The following is a 22,231-nucleotide window of genomic DNA, read 5'->3' as shown; positions in this document are numbered from 1 at the left end:
GTACGTTCATTCGCGTACAATTCTCAACACACATCGTATATTTATTTATTTATTTATTCTGAAAGAGAGAGAATTATTAATTATAAAAACATTAAAACTTATAAATGGATAACGCCCATGGACAGTGCATTTATCTTATTTTAGATTTCTTGAAGAAAATTTTACATTCAGTATCTATTTTTTGTATATGTTTTGTATCTAAAATAAGATGTTGTTTTTATTAGAATGATAACATTGTGCATCAAGTTCCTTATTATTGTGTATAACATATTTGTGTATTATAATATGATTTATTAATTTCTAACACAGCACGGGGCGTGCGAGTAATAATCTGTGTTATGTATGTTGTACAATAATTAAAAGATATGCCACAGAATATATATATATATATATATATATATATATATATATATATATTCGTTAATTCTGTGCTAGCAATCACATATTATTGTATAACAGATAACTATTATCATAACAAAATTAACATTAAATATTGTGGATTTTTATCGTAGCAATGTGTAGTTTCACAATTAGATTAGTGTCGCTAATACATACTTTTAAACAGGCCAAGGCATTTCCATTCAAATATCAGACGTTCTTAGTCAAAAGATTAGAGTATTTTCTGTCTCTTCCTTTAGATCTCGAAGAGATAGGGATACACGTCTACTTAGTGTTATAAAATATCGATTGCAAATATTTAAAGGATATTGCTGAAGATGTAAAAATCTTCAGCCAGATATGATTAAGATTGATAAGATTCGATCTTTTAGAATCGCTCTATTACTTTCTGTCAAAATATCTGATATGGGGCCGCTCAAATATGACGCAAGCAAATTGTTTGATTTTCTTATGTGGTGAATACGTCAACAGGAATTATTATTTTTTTACACATATTGTCTATGCTTGAAAAGGAAATGCATTTTCGAGGATTCCTACAAAAAAGTTAATAGGTCTACTATTGTTTTTGAGAGCCTTGCTTACTTTTGCTGACTAGAGAGGAGTGGGGGGGGGGAATGAATTGCAGTTAATCTGTTTACGTAATACTTGAACGGCTTCTATGATGGCAGAATTCTCACTCGAGATGGTATCTCGTGCGAGAAGGTTAGTGTTCACTTCACAACATTGCTTTTTGCTTCACATAACATTTGTGTCATTTTAGTTTTAAGTTTTAACACCATTGTCAAGTCGGATAATGTATTTATGGCTATGTCACATGTAGCTGTCGTACCTGTCGGAGGGCGAATTGGAGACGCTCCAGGCTCGTCTGGACGTGGAGATGGAAGGCGAAATCGAGCGACTCCACGCCCTCTACGACCGCAAACGTCGGCCCATATTAGACGCGATATCCCTCAAACGCAAACGACAGCAGAACTTCTAGCCCCGCTTACATTGTACACACGACATCATTGAATGAAACGTTTCCCATGGGATCAGAGTCGTGTATATGCCGCAGCCAATTAGACTAATTAGCCGTTCAATTAACATCCTAGCCATTTAACTAGCGGCCTGAAAGATGTTCAGTCAGTTGATCAAACAGCTAGGTTGACTTGGATCGATAACGTTTCATTACTTGCCTAGACTGTTGACTGTTAATTTAAATTTAATTCTACTTTCTGCCATTCTTAAACTGTCAATATGGCGTCGGTGGTGATGGTGTTTTCGAAATTTTCATGAAAAACAACAACTGCAATGGAAGAGTGTAGTGACAATAATAATGGGCATTTGACTCAAGGAATTTAATTTTAAAATAATTTTTAATACCATGTTTTTTCTTTTTTTATTTCTGCCATATTAATGATTATCGTATTAATGGCCTAAGGATTAGCCAGCCATGCTACGGCTGAATATCTTTCAGGCCGTTAGTTAAAAGGCTAGGATGTTAATTGAACGGCTAATTAAGCTAGTTGGCTGCGACATATCCACTTAACGGATCGAGACTTTACATTTTACATTGAGGATTTGTGGTATTCACAGATATAAATTCGGCCTTAAAGATACCAAGACTAGTTGCCTGTTTCACAATGTATGGATAAAGTACCAAATAGCTGTGCAACACATAAATTATTCTAAAGATAAAAGTTCCAAATAAGATACTTCGCATTTCATGACGAATAACGCTATGACAGTTGTGAAACGCAAAAATACTGTTTATCCTACCGATAAGTAATAAATAGCTTATTTGGAACTTATCCGGACATTGTGAAACAGACCCTAAATGTAATATAAATTCTCCTAAAACTGTCCGAATGTCGTGAAATTTCATTCAGTGACGTCTTGAATATATCACTTTGTCTAAATGAAATCAGAAGTCTAATGATTGAAGATCCCTACTAGAGTTTATCGATAATATCGCGAATTAATTATGATCTTCAATTTCTAGATTTTTCGTGATATTTCGGTTGGTACGTTATGAATTCTGATTATCCCATTGAAGATTTCCTACGGAAGTTTTGATATAAAACTGTAATTTTATATTTCGATGCGTTTTGTTGATCATTGTTATAATGAATTGGTGATTATCTATATTGGTCTAAATTGGTGCTTTTTATATGATGAAGGTGCCAAACGCGAAGAAATCTTCGTTCCTCATTCGTACCTTTCAAAATTAAGGCCAAAATATTTCGGCAAATGCATTTTACGTCTCAAAGGGTTCGCCCTTAGTATTAATTTAGGTTAAGTTGTTACTTAGTAGATTTTGAGTAAGGACGCCGAAACATATCCTCGTAGTGTCAACCTTTTTCCGCTAGATGGCTCTGATAACAAGTTGGAAAGAGATAGAAAATTTTCAACAATTTCCCCTTTTCAGCTAAATGCTAGTTTTTTTCATTCATCGTATTTAAGGTGCTAGATGACATGTTGAATAATAAACGCGCTGAATACGTTTTCTATTTCTAGTTTGAAGAGTCGTCCTGCGGAAGAAAGGAAAATATACGTTTTTGTAGTATATTATAGATACATGACAATATTGTAGTTTACGCGTCGGGTTTTCCCGATTCCTATGTACCACTTAACTGATTCGTTATGGGCGTATGCCGTATACGCGTATGAACGTACGAGTATGTTCGTTTCTCCGTAGTTTAATTGATAACAGGTTTATAGAAATGCTTTAATTTCGGTTTATTGCCAAGAATAACAAGAGACGCAAATCTGTCGCCCGTCAGAACTAATATAATAATAATAAAACTTTGTCGTGTAGTTCTACGTCCTGTTAATTATTTTATATAAAATGTCATAGGAATCGGCGAAGTAATGTTCCGCATCGCGTTGTTTCTTTAGTTATTAGTTCCTTTTATTTGGATCTCAACGTCTCAATTAGGATAACGAAAGAATCAAAATTCGTACAATCGAAGTTATCCTATAAGATATATTAAATGACTTCAGTAGTGGGTTGTGAGATTCAGAATCTATTGTAAAATTTATTGCAGTTACACAATTAGTGTTTGAAACGAGTTTGTACAGAGATAACTTTTTATCGAAAATAGTTTGAAAGCTTAGACTAGCGTATTTTTCCCATACAAATCCGCTTGTACAAATGCGCATCACGCCTTCAAGATTATACGATAAATAGCATAGTTAGAAGTGCCATTAAGTGTAAATTCATAGTATTTTCGTACTTTGAGCGATAGACATAATTTTAGATGACGTTTTCTTTAGCTGAAGTTTAGTGCCATGAGCTTTTTCTGTTCGGAGATCATATTGTTTTGATAAAAGCGTACACAAATTGGCCTACAGTGAAAATATTTTTTCTATAACTTTTACAGGGTAGTTAAAAATTTTCATTTTTTTTTGTACGTGATTCATAATTAAATTGTCGGTATCGGAGAGCTAAGTTGAATCCTTTTCGAAAATACATTCGGCATCCTCCTTGGAAACTGTGACTTGCACCGGAAACAGCTTTTACAACATAAAAAAATAGTATTAAAGTTAAAGATATTTTTGGCGGCAGCAGGTCACATTGTTTTGAAAATTGTTTAACAGCGTAATAATATTATCAGGAGGAAACTGGCAGAAAAACACGAGATTTTTTCTATTTTAAAAACATTAATTGTTAAGGAAAAATGTGATTCTATACTAATCAATGTTCTGAAGAAGGAAAATCAAATGTAGAGTAAGAGGTACTTGTAGGTTTAAATATATTTTCAGATTCGTATGTAAAAAAATGCATATTATTTAAATAAAAAAAACTAAAATTTGTCTCGTGGAAACCTGTTTGATATCCGTAAAGATCCGATGAAAATATGTTTTAAACCATTTTCCTAAAGTCACCCTAGTAGAAATAGAAATGTTTTAATTTTATGTTACTGCTGTATATTTTTGGATGATCGACTCACTGATTAAAAGATTATTGATACAATGTCTTTTTATTTTAATGTGTGGTAACTGGTAAGAACAATTTTTTAAGTAACATAAGGCAAACGGGTAGTAGGCCTATTTATTTCAGGATCCGTCGCCTATAGACAATTCTAGAATAATAATTTTATGGTCACATATGTAGCGACACCTTCAATCTTAGGGATGACATCATATCATGTGAATTGCAATAACGAAGTTATGACTTTCACCAATTTCTCCACCTTAGTCACAAGGTTTTTGAACCAGTCAATGATAAGACTGTTCGAAGATATGAGGATCCCTTCATGAGGCCACACACATCCTTCCTCCACACTCAAAACACATAATATTTATTATGTGAACCAGAAGTCAGGTGGTTCATCTTGTAGTATGCGAGCCTATTTAATTATAAAAAAAAATATAAGGACTTGTATAACAACCGTTTTGCAATAAATTATACTTCATTCTTATTCTTTATTTATATCATTGGATAAAACATAGAAATTAATATAAAACGGGCACTCAGAGGCCATAACTCTTTTTAATTGATTTTAACAATTGCCCATAACAAAATTACAATAACTCAATGCTTGCGATATTTTAATCACAAAATATCTCCAACTATAAATGACATGACAATGACAAACTCCACAGATATAACAATTTATAACAGGTACCGTGTACTTAATAAAATAGATCTAAACTTTATAGATTACATTTTTTTATAATATTTTTTAACAGAATCATTTAACCACAAAAATATCAAATAATAACATGAAACAAGGTTCTAGTAAATGCTAAAATATGGCAACAAAATTAAATTAAACAAAAGGAATACTACTTACTGAAGTCTTAAAAATAAACTTTAAAAGTGTCTAACACTATGTAATATCACTTTAAATAATACTTATTTGAATATTTCTAGAGATCATTAATTACAGTCTCACATAGGAATGTCTACAATTAAATGGACAGAGCCGGGGTAATACAAGATATTTCCAAGAGATTAAATTAAATAACACATTTATGAAATACTCATCAAACATATCAGTACCCATCAATTAAGATTACAATAAAATATGATGTAAAATTTAAAATTATATACAATGTTGTTCTGAGAACTTTAAAGACGTACAACACTGTCTATGTTTGGGTTGTGATTTGTAAATATCTTCTCACTAGCTCTGCCCAACGAGATTAACAATTAATAACAATGCAAATTAAAAGTAACTCCTAATACTAGTGCCTGAGTATCATTTGGCAATAGAGAAAGCTGTCCAGCACTGAAATAAAAATATGCCATCAGTAACTCTAACATAAATTTGATATCATTTACTTATGTAAAATAATAATAGTGTTAATGTATATCACAAATTCTAAACTCAAAACTACTAACTGTCACTTAATTAATTGACCAAATAATATTAAGTTAACATTGAAAAGATTACTATTATAAAAATATTTTTGAAACAATTGTGTTGAGTTACCTCATGATTCTAAAATGTAAAGAAGAATAATACTTACGATATTGTATGATAGTAATCAACAGTTCATAGAATTGTAATGGTCCCTTTCCCTTCAGTATAATTTCACACAGAAACACATACACAACTCTAGAGGTCTCAAACAGGGAATCCAGCAACAGCCATATTGTTATATTCCGACCTGTGTTTTGTGTAGCGCTGCGATTTATGACTATGAGGCTGTTTAGAAATCCAATAGTACTTGTTAGAAGCATGAAACCACTGACAAAATAGTGTATAGCTGAAATTGCATAATTTAAATTAAATATTATATATAAACATAATAAAAATGTTAAATGAAATCACTAAATCTAAAAGTGCTTATTGTATTTATGAAGAGTACATAAAAAAGTTCTTGATTAGCCATGTTTCTTATATTATGTTTCCCAATTTTATGGGGTTTCATGAAATGCGTATGCTAGGGTATGATTTTATCTAAATACTCGAAAACATTGTGGTGATGATAAAATATCACTTATTAATATTTGGACCTTATCCATATTAGAGAATATGAAATAATGTTCATAAATATTGCAATTTAGGCACCATTAGTAATGACAATATGAAGGCAATGGACAAAATGTTTATGTTAAGTAAAAACAAATGATATTTTGAAAGGTCATACTCCTGTAATCCATTACTTTACTGTGTCCAATTTGCACATGAGTAAAGTGGCCGGCTGTTGCTAGTCGTTAGAAAAAAATTAGTTAAAATTAATTATTTTACTACAAAATATATAAATAATAATAAAAAATAGCTTACCCATATCCCTGTTGTTTAATGCATCTAAATAATACAACTGAGGATTTAGAACGCGCAACAAAGTCATGACAATAGCAGTTGCTGATGATATCTGTAATTAAATAGGTATGTATGTAAGTAAACAGTATGATGGGATAAGGATAATAGTATGTTTACAAAGAAGCAAATACATCAATATTGATTTAAAGATAATTTACAAATTTTATTACTTTCTGAAGGTAAGGTAAGAAACCATATTATATTTTATAGTAAAAAATAATACATATTTTGTTTAAACTAATGCACCACGCTTTCTCTGAAACGGTCTTAAACAATAATATGTATGTATATTTTTTCATTAAGATATTTAATATTAACATTAAATAATTTATATTAAAAATATTACTGTTTCTATTGCCGTTTTTATTTTCAAAGAATCGTAAACATGACGGTAGATAGATAAAGGAAGAAATATATTATTTAAACATTTAGTAGACCGAAATGGCTTGATTTTGTAAAGTAAAACATACCGAAAATACCGCAGCGACGACGCGAATGTACACTTTAAGATCAATCAACGGCATTGTTTTGGATTGTGTAGACATGGATATCAATAATACAAGGAATTATATATTATTCTCAATAGTATTGGACTTTATAATACTTTGTTGATACGTAACAAATATGAAGGAAAAGTTATTATGTACACTATAAATCTCACAAAGAATGAAGAAATCAATAAAAAATTCGTATTTCGCGTTTAGATTGAAGTTCAAATTTATATGACGGAAATTTAAATCGATTGACGTTGCTACTTGCTACTTGCTGTCAAACATGCCAGTTTTTGACAAATCGTAAAGGCTTTATGAGCTCATATTTAATTGTTATTATGTATCTTAAAATAATTTGATTTAAAGTTATATTCATTTTTAACACAATAATCCATACAAATCCTCGCGTATAAAACGTATATGAACATACTGTAATTGTTTTGATTGATAATACTGTATTGATTTCAGTGCCATCTAATTTTTAGGTATTGCAATATATACATCGAATAAGATAGATGGCGCAACATGACTGTTCAGGTTTAAATTAAAGAGTCATCAAAAGGAAGAATTGAATGAAATTATTGACTTAAATGTTTTTATTCTCTGCATAAAGAAAAATATTCTTTTTATTAATTTTATTATAGAACATTATATAAATAAACTTTTTAAAACATTAAACTGTAAAAGCTTAAAGTTATTTAAAACAAAATCTGACGTTGTTCACATTTTTAAATGGTAATCTTTAATAAAAATATAACATTCCATTACTTTGAAGCTCTAGAAATTGAAATTCGAATGTTTTAGGCGAGACACCTGGCTGTGTTACATGGGCAAACAATAACTCTTAACATGACTACTTGAAAAACTTAAGTTATGTAAGTATTGGTACAGACCAATACGTTGAAATGGGCCAACTCAAGGCCAGGCGAAATTTGGTATCCCAACTTTCAAGCTATATATTATTTGCTCAGTCTTCCTGTTGGCTGCAGTACAGGAAACATAAGTATTAATAGTGTTAGCTATGCTGATGACATGGCACTGCTGGAACCGTCGCCAGGACTAGTCCAGAGGATGCTGATGGTTGGTGCGTCTGCTGACTTCAAGAACAGTCTTGATATTGACCGGAAGCATAGACTGTACAAATCAAGCTTTTTGAGACTTGACAAAACTGAAGAGCCTCCAATTCGAATTAGGGTCCTTCGAGAAAAGTGCAGGAGCAGTCCGCTAAGTTCCTTGCACATTCAATATAATAGACAAGCATTGTCGTAACTGTTGGGGACTGGGTCCCTTGTGCAGTGCCTCGGGCATGTATGCCCTGGCTCCACGGGTCATCATTTATTTCTGGACGACCCGTCGGAAAAGGACGACATCGCTTTTAAGCAGATTTTGTGTCATTTATTTCTTATTAATTTTTTAAATATTTGTTTTAAGTTCTTTAGGCGCATGAGGGTAAAATTTTATGGAGCATAACGAAGATGTGCAGCGTTTTTGTCGAAAAAGGAGTGAGAGCGATTGAGCCCGATTGAGAGAGAGTAAGAAAGGGAAATCGAGAAAAATACATGCTAACAAATCAAATCAAATCAAAAATCATTTATTCATATAGGTAACATAATGTACACTTATGAACGTCAAAAAAAAGAAATATAGGTACATTAAATTATTCTAAATTTACATTTACTACCAGTTCTCAAATCAAGGGCGAACGGAAGAGAAGAACTGGCAATAAACTCTCCGCCACTCTTTTTAAACGTTAAGTTTTTCTTTTACAATACACTTACAATACAAACTTCTACCTTACGGCGTCTACCTTAGTTATCATTGATTTACAAAGAAGTTTCACTTCTGATACGTGTACTTTGTACGCACGCACTTTTTTTAAATTATAAATAGCAAAATTGTATAATATAATATAAAATAATCATGCCGCATTTGATTGCCAACAACAAGTGACTAATTATTTGATTCCAAATTTAAATCTTCAATTTGTTCCGGCCGTCCGCGGTTCGTCACTTGTTTGTCGGTTGAAATTCACGTTTTGTGACAATTAAAATCTATTAATATTCAAGCTCACGCCTGTCAACAATCAGACTATATTATACAGAATAATACTTATCCCTTTAAATAGAATCTCTAGGATTAATGATTATTAATACAATGTTGTTAATTGTTTCAGTTAGCCACTGATTATTTATTGTTAATTGTTTAAAGAATGTGTGTGTGACGTTATTAAATAAATTTAAAAAAAACCTAAAAACTACACATCGCCTATGCCTATGTATATGAACAGTCTTTACGGATAAAAATGTTTTTTAATATCATAATTTTAAAATTTAAATATATATTAACTTTTCTATTAAATTCAGGCGTGCTTTTCAGTGCGTGAGTCATCATCAGGCTTACATAATAAGTCTGTTTTATCCATTTTATGTTTAATTATTTGTAAACAAAAATTTAGATTACAGTAATTCATGCGTATAAATGTTGCATTAATCTAACAGTACAGTATTTATATATCAAAAAATCATTTTTATAAATACAAGAATTATTCAGGCATGCCTTTGTAAAAAAACTTGTGCAATTTACACGTGGTAGAAGTGAAACCTTCAAAAATTTTGGTTTCATACAGATTTTTAATTTAAATTTAGATAAAAAATTTAAATTTTTTATTTAAAAATAATTAGAGTTTGAAAGCCGATGAAACGAAAAAGCGACAGTGAAAAGAGACAGACACTTACATTCATTAGATTTAACGTGGGAGAAAATAAGATAGAAAGCATTACGTATATACAGCGTAATAAACGTTAAATAAGTGTAATAATTAGTCTCTGAAGAGTCTGATTAGGAGATCAGGCGCAAGACTCGATAGCTAAATCAAGGACTATTTTAGAAATAATAGTTTTCCCATTGAAACTTTTCTTTATAAAATCTTAATTCACCCCGAAATTTCTAATTGACCCCTACTTACAATTACATTATAAAAGCTATAATTGCAATACGCAATCATCCGTCCCCAATGCCTTTGCATTTCGATTGAGCTAATTTAATTACAAATGTTGCCCGTTGTAAATTTCATGCAATTGTCCGATTATTGCAAATTTTTAATTTATTATTTGGTTACATCTGTGATATTTATTACTACAGTTATGTATTTTTCATTATGCGCATTGACAATTCAATAAATGATTTATGGAATAGTGAGTTCAAGATTTCGTTGCGAAATTTTGTATATTAATATTTATATATGTTTTATTTAATGTAGATCTTCACAAGTACGTCAAGCATGATTGATAGAATTTACGTAAAAAATGTCCATGTTTATAGCTAAAAGTTTTTAGTTAGTTTTTATGTACGTTTGATAGGTTAAACAATAGGTGGTTAACTATTTTGTACTCCATATTAATACTCTGTAGTTTGTAATAAATATAATTATAAAATTTATCTCCAACGTAAATTTCAACTTCAATCATCTTAGTTATTCAAAATATCGGCAAATCATTTTTTTATTTTTTATTTCTTTCTTTTCTTACTAGGGTTGCCTGGAAGAGATCGCTTGTTAGCGATAAGGCCGCCCGTTGCATCCCTTGTAATTTATATATATTGTGTTAGTCGTGTTTCTTTAGCAACGAAGTGTAAATATATAAATGTCTTTTGCCTCACCACTTCCAAAAAAAAACAAATGAACCGATATAATCCTTCGTTCCATGTCTAAATTTGGTTAGTGATATTTACGTATTAAAAAAAACATCTACTGTCTGAAGAAATAAACACCTAAATGTATGGAATATTTTAATAACATTATCGTTTGAAAGTGTACAAAACACATACATATACATTTGTCAACTCATGTTCTACTTTCAAGGCACACGTTCTATTCTGGGAATAATTGCATAATGCACCTGTCAATATTTTCTTTGACCACTCGCCACTGGTCAGTCTATTAAATTAAATAAATGTTATACGACTGTGAACTTTATGCACTGATAATAAGGATTTGTGTGCAGAGGGGGATTAATTGTATAGCAATAAAACGGTATGGTCAGTTGAGAGCTTTCAATTGTATTGTTACATTAATTGTGCCGTAGGATTTAATAGTTTTAATACTATATGTCAAAAGAGATACGCTTAATATTAAAGTCGTATGTACGATTTTTAAAGAAAGGACCTTGCTTTTACATTATATTTCTTTAAGGTCCTTAGAGGTAGTATATATTGCGGATATGTTGAAGAGACTGGAGCACCGTGTGCTAAATTATCACATTCGGCGTATGCAGTCGCAATGCTAGCAGTGCCTGAACGGCGTATAAATTTAATCATATAAGCCTATCATAGTCTTGCGCACCCTGAATATTATTGCATGTGAGACATATTTAATATTTAGTTGCAAGCTGGCTGAATTCAAAAGAATTGCATTATTATAACTAGTAAGGTTTTTGTCTTTTTATTTTTGTTTATAAATTTATTTAATTTATTATAAGTTTTCTGTTTGTATAACTGTAAAAATCGGGAATAAATAAGCAACTTCTCTTTTCAGTTTCTTATCCGACCCCGCCGAAGGTCCGCCCCTTCTGCATCCTCTACCTACTTGCACCTGGTTTTGCGTTTATTATTTAAATAAAACTTTTTTGTTGAATTAATATAAAATAAGATTAAATAATTTAATGACAAAATGTGTGTATGATATTTAAAGCTTAAACAAACAATATTTTTTATTCTGTATCCACATTTTTTTCACTCAGAACGCGATTAGGCCAGGTTTAACTGAGAGAGAGGCGTTCCTTATAAATTTTGATGCAAGTATCAAGTTAGTTCGTCGAAGTACATAGGCCATCTCTGTATCAAATATCAATAACGCATAAAATAATATCACAATAATTAACATATCACATTCAAAATGTTTGTGGACATAACTCAGATGTGTTCAATGGACCGCTGTCATCCAATCATGTGTTTGATCAAACTTTATACGTAGGACAATGATTAATATTTTAAATGAGCCGATCATAGTCTTGGTAACGTTAGGTTTAGGCTTCTTAGTACTTTTAGTTTATTCTCTCAATAAGAAATTACAAAATATAAATCAAACAAAAAAATATAGCAGTCTAAAAGTGCGAAGCCGTTTCAAAAATAGTTAATATACGAAATAAAAAAGTTAGAATAATAAGAATTATTGATCAAAACTCCAAAAAAGACAACTTACTAAAACGAAAAAAAAGCAAATGTAAAAAAATAAAAAGTTTATTATTATCGACAACCAATTAGAGGTTTTATACGATTAGATGTTCTTATATTCATACGTAAGTAGCCACAATTTCTATTAGAATAGAGGCAAATCTCCTGTATTGATGAATAATTATATAAAAAATACGTTTATTATGGAACATAAGATAGACAGGTATCACTTATTCCACGTCATTAAATTTGAACCTGTAGGCATTCCTACTCATCGTCAAAGAAGACAGAGGGTGTAGGCCGAGAGAAAAAGCCGGAATAAAAAACTCTCGGTACTCTTTTAAAAAATCAAATCATCAAACAAAACTTGTTTTAAAATTCGACTAATTAATTCATTATAATTATATATATCTATTAAATGTAACACATTTAATTATATTAATATACAATTACAAACTAAAAATATATCTAATAACTAACCTTAAAATTTAATTATTAAGAAATATTATTAAAAGGAGTCCCTTTAGGCAAGGTTCCGAAGATACTAGCAGCGTTCCCTCTTTGAATAGCTAGACTAATTCCTTGTGCAAGGTAGCTGCCAGCTCTTCGTTCTCCTGTGATGTTGACTAACCTTTTTGATAATTCCCTAAAAAGCTTTAATGCGCTAGGACCCCACTTAATTAATTAGTTTTTATGACATTTAGAAGTTTAAATATAAATAAAATCTTATAATCTAAATCTTAATGTAATCGAAATATTCTGTATCTAAGGTAGATACAATTCAGTTAAAGATATAATGTGAAAATAGCACCTATAAAAAGTTTTCTACGCCACTTCTAACACTAACCATCAAAAAAAAAATAAGCTCAAAAATTAACTTAAAAAGTCAAAAATTTATAATGTATTATCAACAATTATAGTGATCTTTACTACAACTATTATAAAAAGTCTATAGCTTTGAGCGCATGGACCAAGATCGGGCGGATAAGGAGGCTTAAGCCGGCCTAGTAGTCACGGTCGTAGAAATTTCTCATTTCGGAGGCCAAGACACTTTTTGGGTCCCAGACCCAGCGAAGTGAGCATAAATGGGGTCGAATCGAAATTATAATAACAATATTTGCCAATTACAACTCTTCCCTGTTGTCATCGATTTATATGATCGATTGTAGCTGTCATTCCGTTAATCTAATCAATTTAAAATTTATCGCATCTGTTTTATACGGAAAAATTGATACATTTGTATAGTATGTTACACAAACTTAGTGTAACTGAGATATTATGTTCATGGTATTGTGTTGGAAGCAACATGATAATGACTGATATTTCCGAAACAAAAAACTGACCGCGACTTTAAATAAATAAAGAACGTCGCATTCGGGTTTCATTAGTAATTTAATAATAAATAATCGTAGGAGATGTTTGAGAAGGACTGGCAATGGTTTGTGGGTACAGAATTTAAAACCTTGATATTATAACATATTGAATACTAAAAAGTATCTAAATTACACTAGTTTGGAAGCGATAGCGATATATATATTACTTGGCCTAAAAACCTGTTAGTTCATTGAAATATTACATGGGCTGAACATTTGTTAGAGACGGAATTTTATTTATGGGACATGGGAGGGGATCAATACAAGCGTAAACTCAAGTTTGTGGAATTGGCATCCTTGTCCGGCCGCCATCTTGGAAAAAGAGGTGAAAACACGTTTTTGGCTATATCTCCTAAACTATCCATTGTACAAACCATTTTCATCTGCAGAAAATTAATTTCATAAGATCAGATGTGTACGATCAGATTTTCAGATTTGAGACCTTCTAAGCCAGAGTGACAAGAGAAGACACTTAGAGCTTGCCCGTTCTTCTCAGAACAAGACCTCCTGGTAGTCTTGCGAACGGATGGCGTAGTTTTGATCTTTCGCGAATTTTGATTTTTTGAACGTTTTTGACATTCATAAGCATGCCTTAAGTCGCATCTAAATTGAATAAATAAATTTTGATTAGATTAGATTTGATATAGTTTAGTATGTCAAAATTTTGACAGATTTTGAGTTATTTGAGTCATAATTCCCGCAGATAAAAAAAATAATTGTTACGACACATACGGTCAATGACACGGGGCAAGTAGACAAGATGTTATTTTTATTGACTTGAGTTAATGTCCTATAACACGAAGATGGGCAAAGGGCATTCACAGAGAGTCTTCATTGGTAACACTTTAAATAGAAGGTATCGAAGGCATAAAATCTGTGGAGGTACGTACTCCAATCACATAATGGACAAACAAACGATGTACTGACTACTGATATCGGATTTCTGCTGGGCGGGATTTTGTTTGTTCAACGGTATATTTTCATGAAATAAATCGAAAAAATACTATTATTAGATAAAAACTTTTATTATTTAACATAGTTGTAATTATAATCTTAATTTACTTAATAAACATTCAAAATGAATGAATTTAAAATTTATTGCTGGCAGATTTTTCTCGGTGTATATCAATACTCATTGAGTGGAGATTGCATTAGCTTTGGGTTCATCATCATCTACTATCTACCGGACGCTAACTCATCTCTTTAATTAGTACCTGTGCATTGAAATAATATATCAGGGAGATGATATAATAGAAAGATTAAGTTTTTAAACAATAAAATCTCTTACGTCCTACTTTATTCTAGGTGGTATTTTTAGTACTAATGTTACAATTTTAAAGTATTGATTTATATATATATGTGTGCTCTGCGGTTCCGTCTGCAATATTTCGGTCGAATATAGCCTAAAGCTTATCTCAGTTCATTGATTTTTAAACGCAATAAGAATTTTTTTTCGACATGGCATCGCTGAGGGTATATTAAATATTGATATATTCTACACAACTGTAGTATATCTTTATAATATTAGTGTAAATAAACATAGGTGACATATATAAAAATAAATAACATTTACACTGAAATTTTAATAAGTTTTGAATAATTATTTAACCTAAAGGAAAACACTTATCAATGCTTATAAATTACTATGACACATACTGATACATGTATATTTCAATAACAAAATGTAGCGATGTTTTAAAGTTCACAAAAGTTACCACAATCCATTAAATTAGAACAAATAAATTCGTACTTTTCGATTACGTGGGAAACTCTACATCGGGTCTTCCCACGCGTAGCACGCGCCACAGTCACCCCATTCGAAATATATCGTGCAAAAACCACCCTTACACATTTGCAACAGGGGTGGAAGTTGCTTTCGATAAATACCAATTGATTATCTACGTACATTGGAATCTTTATATCCAAACAACAATGAAATACTATATTTATAATTTTAAGGTTAAAATTGTGCCAGCAGACCAGAATCAGAAGAGAGTAAGCGCCATGTATGATTGCCGTATATGTATAATAAATAGGGCGGCGAATGAACTTACGTGAATGCCAAGACAATTGCCGCAGCTCATGGACACCCATTTAATTACTTATGCGTAGCTGTCTTTTATGGGAGGAGACTCGCATATTAGCCGACGAACATCTTTCAAATAGCTATAGATGGTATCTCCTTGGAAAGACTTTCACTGGGAGCCGATTCGAAAATTCGAGTTAAAAAATAGAAAATTCATAATCAAAACCCAACTTAAAATTTTATATTGTAAAAATGAGATGACCTTAAATCTACCTTCACTGCAGATTAATAGAAATAGAGTCTTTAGATTATTACAAACATTTATTATTTACTTTCCTGCCGATTCTTGTCTGCCTTGTCTCATTATAAGTTTTGTGAGAATAATCCACAGCAATCTTTATTTAACGAGCACTACACAAGATTAGTTTACAGCCCGCACAATAAGCAATTAAACATTTTTCTCATTATAAAAAATATAATGGCACGCGTGCGAGTCACGTGTCGCTACAGAAAAAGCTTTCAAAGAAATTTGTTCGTGCCAATATTTGCGAGTTACTGCGACATAGAAAGGATTACAATTCTAAATATATATGTATAATACATACAATATATAAAGCTTTTAGTATAAATAGTTACATTAATATTACATCTACAAATAAGTTTTACAGGCTTTCTTACAACTTTCATAATTTAATAACCTGGAAAATACTGCATATTGTTAATTTTCACTAAAAACACAATACAGTATCAGTAGTTATAGTATTTTCTTAATTAAATATAAATTAACAGTTTTTATTTATAATCGCTCTAAGACGAATACATTGACCATAAGAAAAAATATATATGTGCAAACAAAAGACAGGTCCCACCGAGATTTGAACTCGGATCGCTGGATTCAGAGTCCAGAGTGCTAACCATTACACCATGGAACCGCTGACTATTCTTGTGAAATAACGGGTCGGGTGGGTAGCGTGAAAATTCGCGGAGAAAATAGAATTTCCTTTGTTTAAATAACTTCAAAAGAAGACATACTGGAGACCGAAGAGCTGGCGGCTACCACGGACAAATAATTAGTGTAACTATTCAGAAGGAACGCTGCCAGAATATTATTCGAAACCTTGCCTGAAAGGTCTCCTTTTAATATCATATTTTTAAGTTTTAGATTCTAAGAATGCTATTTTTATTTATAAACTTCAAAAGTTTTTAAAGTTAATATTTCATATAAACGGTTGATGTTTCTTGAATGCAATTAACAATTAAACAGTAAATAAAAATGAAACTGGTATGTTTAAGACTCAATAAATTTAAGAAAAAGAATACCAAAATTTGCCAAAGAAAAGACCAAAAGCTATGAATGTGAGAAGAATTGAGTCACTTTTTCAAGGTTATTTTTTAAATATTAAGTCCTTACACATACAATTTGCGTTTATGTCAGGATATTTATGAACTTTTTCCATCTTATGGTTGTTCATTATTATTTTAATAAATATAAATTTCCTATCACGATGTTTGTCCGCGATGGACTCCTAAACTACTTAATCGATTTTAAATTAAATTGGCACACCCGTGAGCAGTCTGGTTCAACTTAAGAGATAGGATAGCTTAGATCTTTAATTGTATTTGTACAAATTATTTGTTTATTATTTGATACAATTCTAACAGATGGCACTGTGTTAAAAGTACCAACGTTTCACATAAGCTATCTACGTTTCTTTCTTTCTTTTTTTTATATGTAATAAAACCTTAGCCACCGCAACGCTATTTATTTCTATCAACCAATTCGGCAACGGCCAAAGGCCGGCAACGCACTCGCGAGCCCTCTGGCATTGGGAGTGTCCATGGGCGGCGGTATCACTTAACATCAGGTGAGCCTCCTGCCCGTTTGCCCCCTGTTCTATATATAAAAAAATAAAACGCTTGGCCGAGTCTAGTATTGTACATATATATACCAAATACATATTATATCTTTATTTATTTGATGATATGGTATTCTAATTGTGATAGAATTGTGTTTTTCAAACTGGTTCAGTAGCTGTTAAGGCCATTTAACAAATATTTAATTTCCAAAATTTAGGAAATGCTTTGAAACGTCAGTAGGAAAATAAATAAAACATAATCTACTCAAACGTAGTTACAATGCGTCATGGTGATTATAATTAACAGTAATGCGTGTTTACGGCTTAAAATAGAGTAGGGTTTGTCCAGTGGTTACTGCTACTGTCAATCCTGAGGTCGTTAATTCATATGAATCCGGATGATCCGCCATTACACCCTTTCTTATACGATATAAGGTCTTAGATATTATTATTAGATAATATATGTAATTATCTAAGACCAACCAACCGACGTCAACAGACTAGCGGCATGGGTTCAGTACAAAAGGCAGATCACCTGCTTGCCTATTAGAAAAACATACACAAACAAATACAGAAATCTGAGGCCTAGATCTAAATTGTTTAAATTCCCGTATAATTAGATAAATCTTTTCCAATATTTAACTCCGTCCTTGACTCTCGTTGGCATTTGCTCCAGATTCCTGAACCAATAATTAATGGAGCTATTAAATTTGTAATTCGTTGCACGGTCGCGGCTAAATTGAAACCTCCAAGAATAGGTTTTCAATAACAGTATTAAGTGAAGTAAACAATGTTTGTTTCTATACTGTAGGCGCTCAGCACGAATGATCAGCTAGTCTCTATCATTAATAATGTTACATACAAACTTTTCTTTTCAATGTTTTAATTTTTTTTAATTTGGAACACGTATATTGGTTTTAAGGAGTTCCTCCGATTTTGCGTCATTTCACATATTTTCGTGTCCATTATCCAAATTACAATATGAAATGGGGTGTTAAAGAACTTGGGGTAGGGAGCCGTCGGTCATATTACAGATTCTTCTAAAGCTTGGTATCAGCTGTGTAATCGTTCTAAACAGATACAACAACATTTCGTCTGCCGAAGACCAGAGAATATCAGGCCGAAAAAGGAGTGAAAACCTCAGCCAAAGCGTATCAAGATGCTTGGATCATATTGTGTAACATCTCAGCAATGCACTTATAAAAATTATACCATGGACTTTCCAACAGGATTCTGCACCGAACTACCCAAGCCCGACTTGAAACCAACATTCCGGGATTTATAAGAGCTGAAACTTGGTCCTCATCTCAGACCTCAACCCTTTAGACTTCAAATCAAGGTCAGTTTTAGAGGACTCTAAACGACACGGCGATATTGAATCTCTTAAAAAAAACTTTGGAGCAAGCAGAGTCGAAATAACTCTTGGAAACAGTACATAAATCCATAGATTTTCAGCCAAACAGGTAAGAGGACCGTTTAAAAGCCAATGCTCGACATTTCATTTTTTTTTCGCTGAGACTAATAAATATGTAGGTATACATTTTAATACATATCTTTATATAAAAAATTGTAACAGAACTTGCTAGTTACTAATATAATAAATAAAATAGTAAAAAAAATAAAAAATATAATAAACCGTAAGTCACATTGGTCTACATACAAATTTTATACCCCCCTTAAAGGTAAGTTATACCACCACCACCCATAGACAGTAGACACTCAATACTAGAGGGCTAGATAATTGGTACTTGGTCTTTGCTTGATGTGGTAAATCACAGAACAGATTTTTCTTAATTTTTACTTATGTAACTTTAATGACGCTGTGATTTCTGAGATTTTCCTTTGAATAATTGTAATGTAGTGGGAGGGTAAAACTTGCTGTGTTTCTTGTCGGTTCTTCTCTAAAATAAATAAACTGTTCGCATCTAAACTGAATAAACGAATTTTGATAGATTTACTTAAAGGACCGTAAGTTGAATTACATACAAATTTTATACCTACCATCCTTAAAGTTGAATTTCGGAATGGGCAACCGTTATTGAACACAACAATTTAAAATAAGTCCACGTTTAAAATTGGGATGTATAATCTTAATGTTTCCTATTGTGGAAAATGCGATTCTTTTTCTACTTTATAACTTTTCCGAAAATATATAATAAAACAGAAACGTCGTAAATAATAATTATTATATTAAAATTAACATATGTTTTACCAGCGTACACAAATAAAGATCAATATTTAATACTTCATTGAAATCGCATGGGAAAATACTACAAATAAAATGCTCAATTGTATGTTTGCAAATCATGATTTAATTTTTACTGTTTTTTACTTGGAAACCCCCATTTATGTAATAACATGGGATAATCCATAAATAATCTTGAAATATTTTCCTCTTTACATATACATAGTTGGGATTTTTGTATCTTTTATTAATAAGCTGTGTTTTATCGTAAGTGTAAATGATGATTGTATAATGAAAATAGAAGTTTTTATTTTATATCCTGGGTTTATATAATTGCCAGATGCAAGGTACTAATTTTATGATTACTTCTATAATATCTATATATTATATAAGATCTAGTTAATAGAATAGTAGATAACATGTCGAAATACAAATTTTATTATTCCGGCACTTATTTTCCTCTTTCATTTTTAATTCTATCAAGGAAATATTCACATAAACTATCGTGACCTAAGAAATGGCACAGACTTGTTTTTAGGTGTATCTTATTTATTATTTACCTATAAATAATAATCAGTCTTCTGTTTAACATACGTTTACATTTGAGACTAGCTTCATTTCATGGAGCACGATTCAAGGGCGAAACACATAAGTGTTGACATATTTAAATATCCACTAATAAAGGATTTTTTGTAATAATATAAAAAATATCTAGTCCCCAGAGTGTAACACTGTAACAGCTTCTTACGCATCTAAAATTAACGGAGGTGAGTTTCTTTGCCGTTCTAAGACCCTGATTTGAAAGCTGGTACGTAAATTAATTATAGTAAATGACTCTTCGTTATATACATACGTATGAGCAATATGTTATATATAAATAAATATTTAGATTTGAAGACATGCCGATTTTCCTCACGATCTTTTCCTTTTACGAGTAAAAATCTGTGCACAGTTGGGGTTTACCTGTTGAACAAATTAAGTTTTACAAAGGTTTTATAATAACGAATATATCACACTCCGACATGCACGTGCAAGCCGGCGTGTCAGGTGGAGATGAGCTATCATTGATCTAGCATCTAGTTTAAAATTGTTACGGAAACACTCATCATCTGTTGATGTATGACTATTTATGCATTGTATGTCAATTAAAGTTTACAATAATTTACCATAACAATAAAAAGATCTTCTAGACTAGACTTTTTAGAAAAAAATGTATTCCACGTGCCAATAAATGATTATTTGCATAGTTGATATAAATTTAATAACGTATGATATGATATGTACGATACAAATATTATTATAAAATAACTAATAATGTAAAATGTAAAATTACTTTGAAAATAAACTGCGCGCCATTGTATGTGGCAGAATATGATATCTAACGAATAACGATTGTACCCACCTTACACATTTACACACTTTTCAAATACATTGAAAGAATGTTTATTACCCCTTCATTGGTGGTCCTTACAGTAAGTATGACATACAAATAAAACGTAGCTGGTTTTCTTTGTACGTTCTGAGAATGCATATGCGAATCGAATTTAACAATAATTGTTATGCCTATCAAAATCCAAGATTGAACCAAGATAATATATCAGTTATAGCTGATTCAATGCCGGCTATTGAATTAAAACACTGAGATGATTACTCTCCAACATACAATCTTACAATCTAATTCAACAATAATCGTTAAATATTGAATATTAAAATTGAAAAAACTTAAGATAAACTAAAACTCATTAGCTAGAATATTAACGGTTAGAATAACTTTATTTCTCATATGAATTATGCACAAAAAATCGCTTACTGAGAAAACATTATAAACTAAGATTAATAATTATTATTAGAACGCACAGATGTAGGTACTTATATAAAAATTTACAAAACAAAAACAGCAGAATATTTGACTGCTCATAACGTGGTGGTTCAATCCCAGATGGAGCCGAAATATAAAATACTTCATTACGCTTTTAGTAAAGAATAAATTCCAATTCTGTTAAGTTAAGGCTTGAACAGTGCTCAAATCGGTCAACTAGCCCTAGTTTAAATTAAATTGTTGGAAGAACTGTCGCTCATATGCATTTGAAAAAAATATATATTGTGGGTTGAAGCCTACTGTATCGATTGATAAAATCAAAAAAGATAAAAGCAATACCAATTTCCCAAAAAAAAATTTACCATCGAACCGTAGATTAGACATAAATTACAAATTCGCTCCAAAACGGTTTATGCGATTTATTTTAATCTTACACGTATTATTAGATATAGCATATATTATTATTTTGATAAAAAAATTTTTGTATTAATTCGTTTCCTGGGCATGGAAAGTAATAAAAGGTAAATAAACTCAAGCGCAATGGGCTTCCCTCCGCAATTTCACACCCGCGAGCCCTGCATGCGGCTTGTCTTCAGTCCACCTCAACGCTTTGCGACGGGAGGACTACGCTTGTGTGTCGAAGCCAATAATAATTA

The 22,231-nt window shown here is 31.3% G+C and overlaps 2 protein-coding genes and 1 non-coding gene across 5 annotated transcripts in view; 1 reads left to right on the top strand and 2 right to left on the bottom strand.

The window, feature by feature from the left end:
- The window catches only part of LOC111000794 (serine/threonine-protein kinase 3), a 31,081-nt gene extending 26,730 nt beyond the window's left edge, over window positions 1-4,351 (top strand). For all 3 annotated transcript variants that reach the window (XM_022270376.2, XM_022270374.2, XM_022270375.2), the window contains exon 11: window positions 1,220-4,351. In XM_022270376.2, coding sequence (XP_022126068.1) covers window positions 1,220-1,410 — 191 coding nt within the window. In that variant the 3' untranslated portion in view covers window positions 1,411-4,351. The remainder of the gene's footprint in view (window positions 1-1,219) is intronic.
- A 1,061-nt stretch (window positions 4,352-5,412) lies between these two features.
- Window positions 5,413-7,385, bottom strand: LOC111000804. The gene is made up of 5 exons (XM_022270389.2): window positions 7,127-7,385; window positions 6,618-6,708; window positions 6,481-6,540; window positions 5,857-6,096; window positions 5,413-5,615 (listed from the first exon to the last, which is right to left on the bottom strand). The coding sequence occupies exons 1-5, from the start codon at window positions 7,199-7,201 to the stop codon at window positions 5,572-5,574; spliced, it is 510 nt and encodes a 169-aa protein (XP_022126081.1). The 5' UTR covers window positions 7,202-7,385; the 3' UTR covers window positions 5,413-5,571.
- A 9,190-nt stretch (window positions 7,386-16,575) lies between these two features.
- On the bottom strand, window positions 16,576-16,647 carry Trnaq-cug. Its single transcript has one exon. It is a non-coding gene; the product is annotated as a tRNA-Gln (tRNA).
- Window positions 16,648-22,231: the final 5,584 nt, after the last annotated feature.

This window comes from Pieris rapae, chromosome 20 (genome assembly GCF_905147795.1).
Source record: "Pieris rapae chromosome 20, ilPieRapa1.1, whole genome shotgun sequence".
Lineage (NCBI taxonomy): Eukaryota > Metazoa > Arthropoda > Insecta > Lepidoptera > Pieridae > Pieris > Pieris rapae.
This window is presented reverse-complemented; position numbering and strand designations above follow the sequence as displayed.

Coding starts and splice junctions, on each gene's coding strand:
- LOC111000804 (XM_022270389.2), bottom strand. CDS start 7,201: ATGTCTACACAATCCAAAACAATGCCGTTGATTGATCTTAAAGTGTAC. Junction 6,709..7,126: donor TCGTCGCTGCGGTATTTTCG/GTATGTTTTACT, acceptor ATTTAATTACAG/ATATCATCAGCAACTGCTAT. Junction 6,541..6,617: donor ATTAAACAACAGGGATATGG/GTAAGCTATTTT, acceptor TCTAACGACTAG/CAACAGCCGGCCACTTTACT.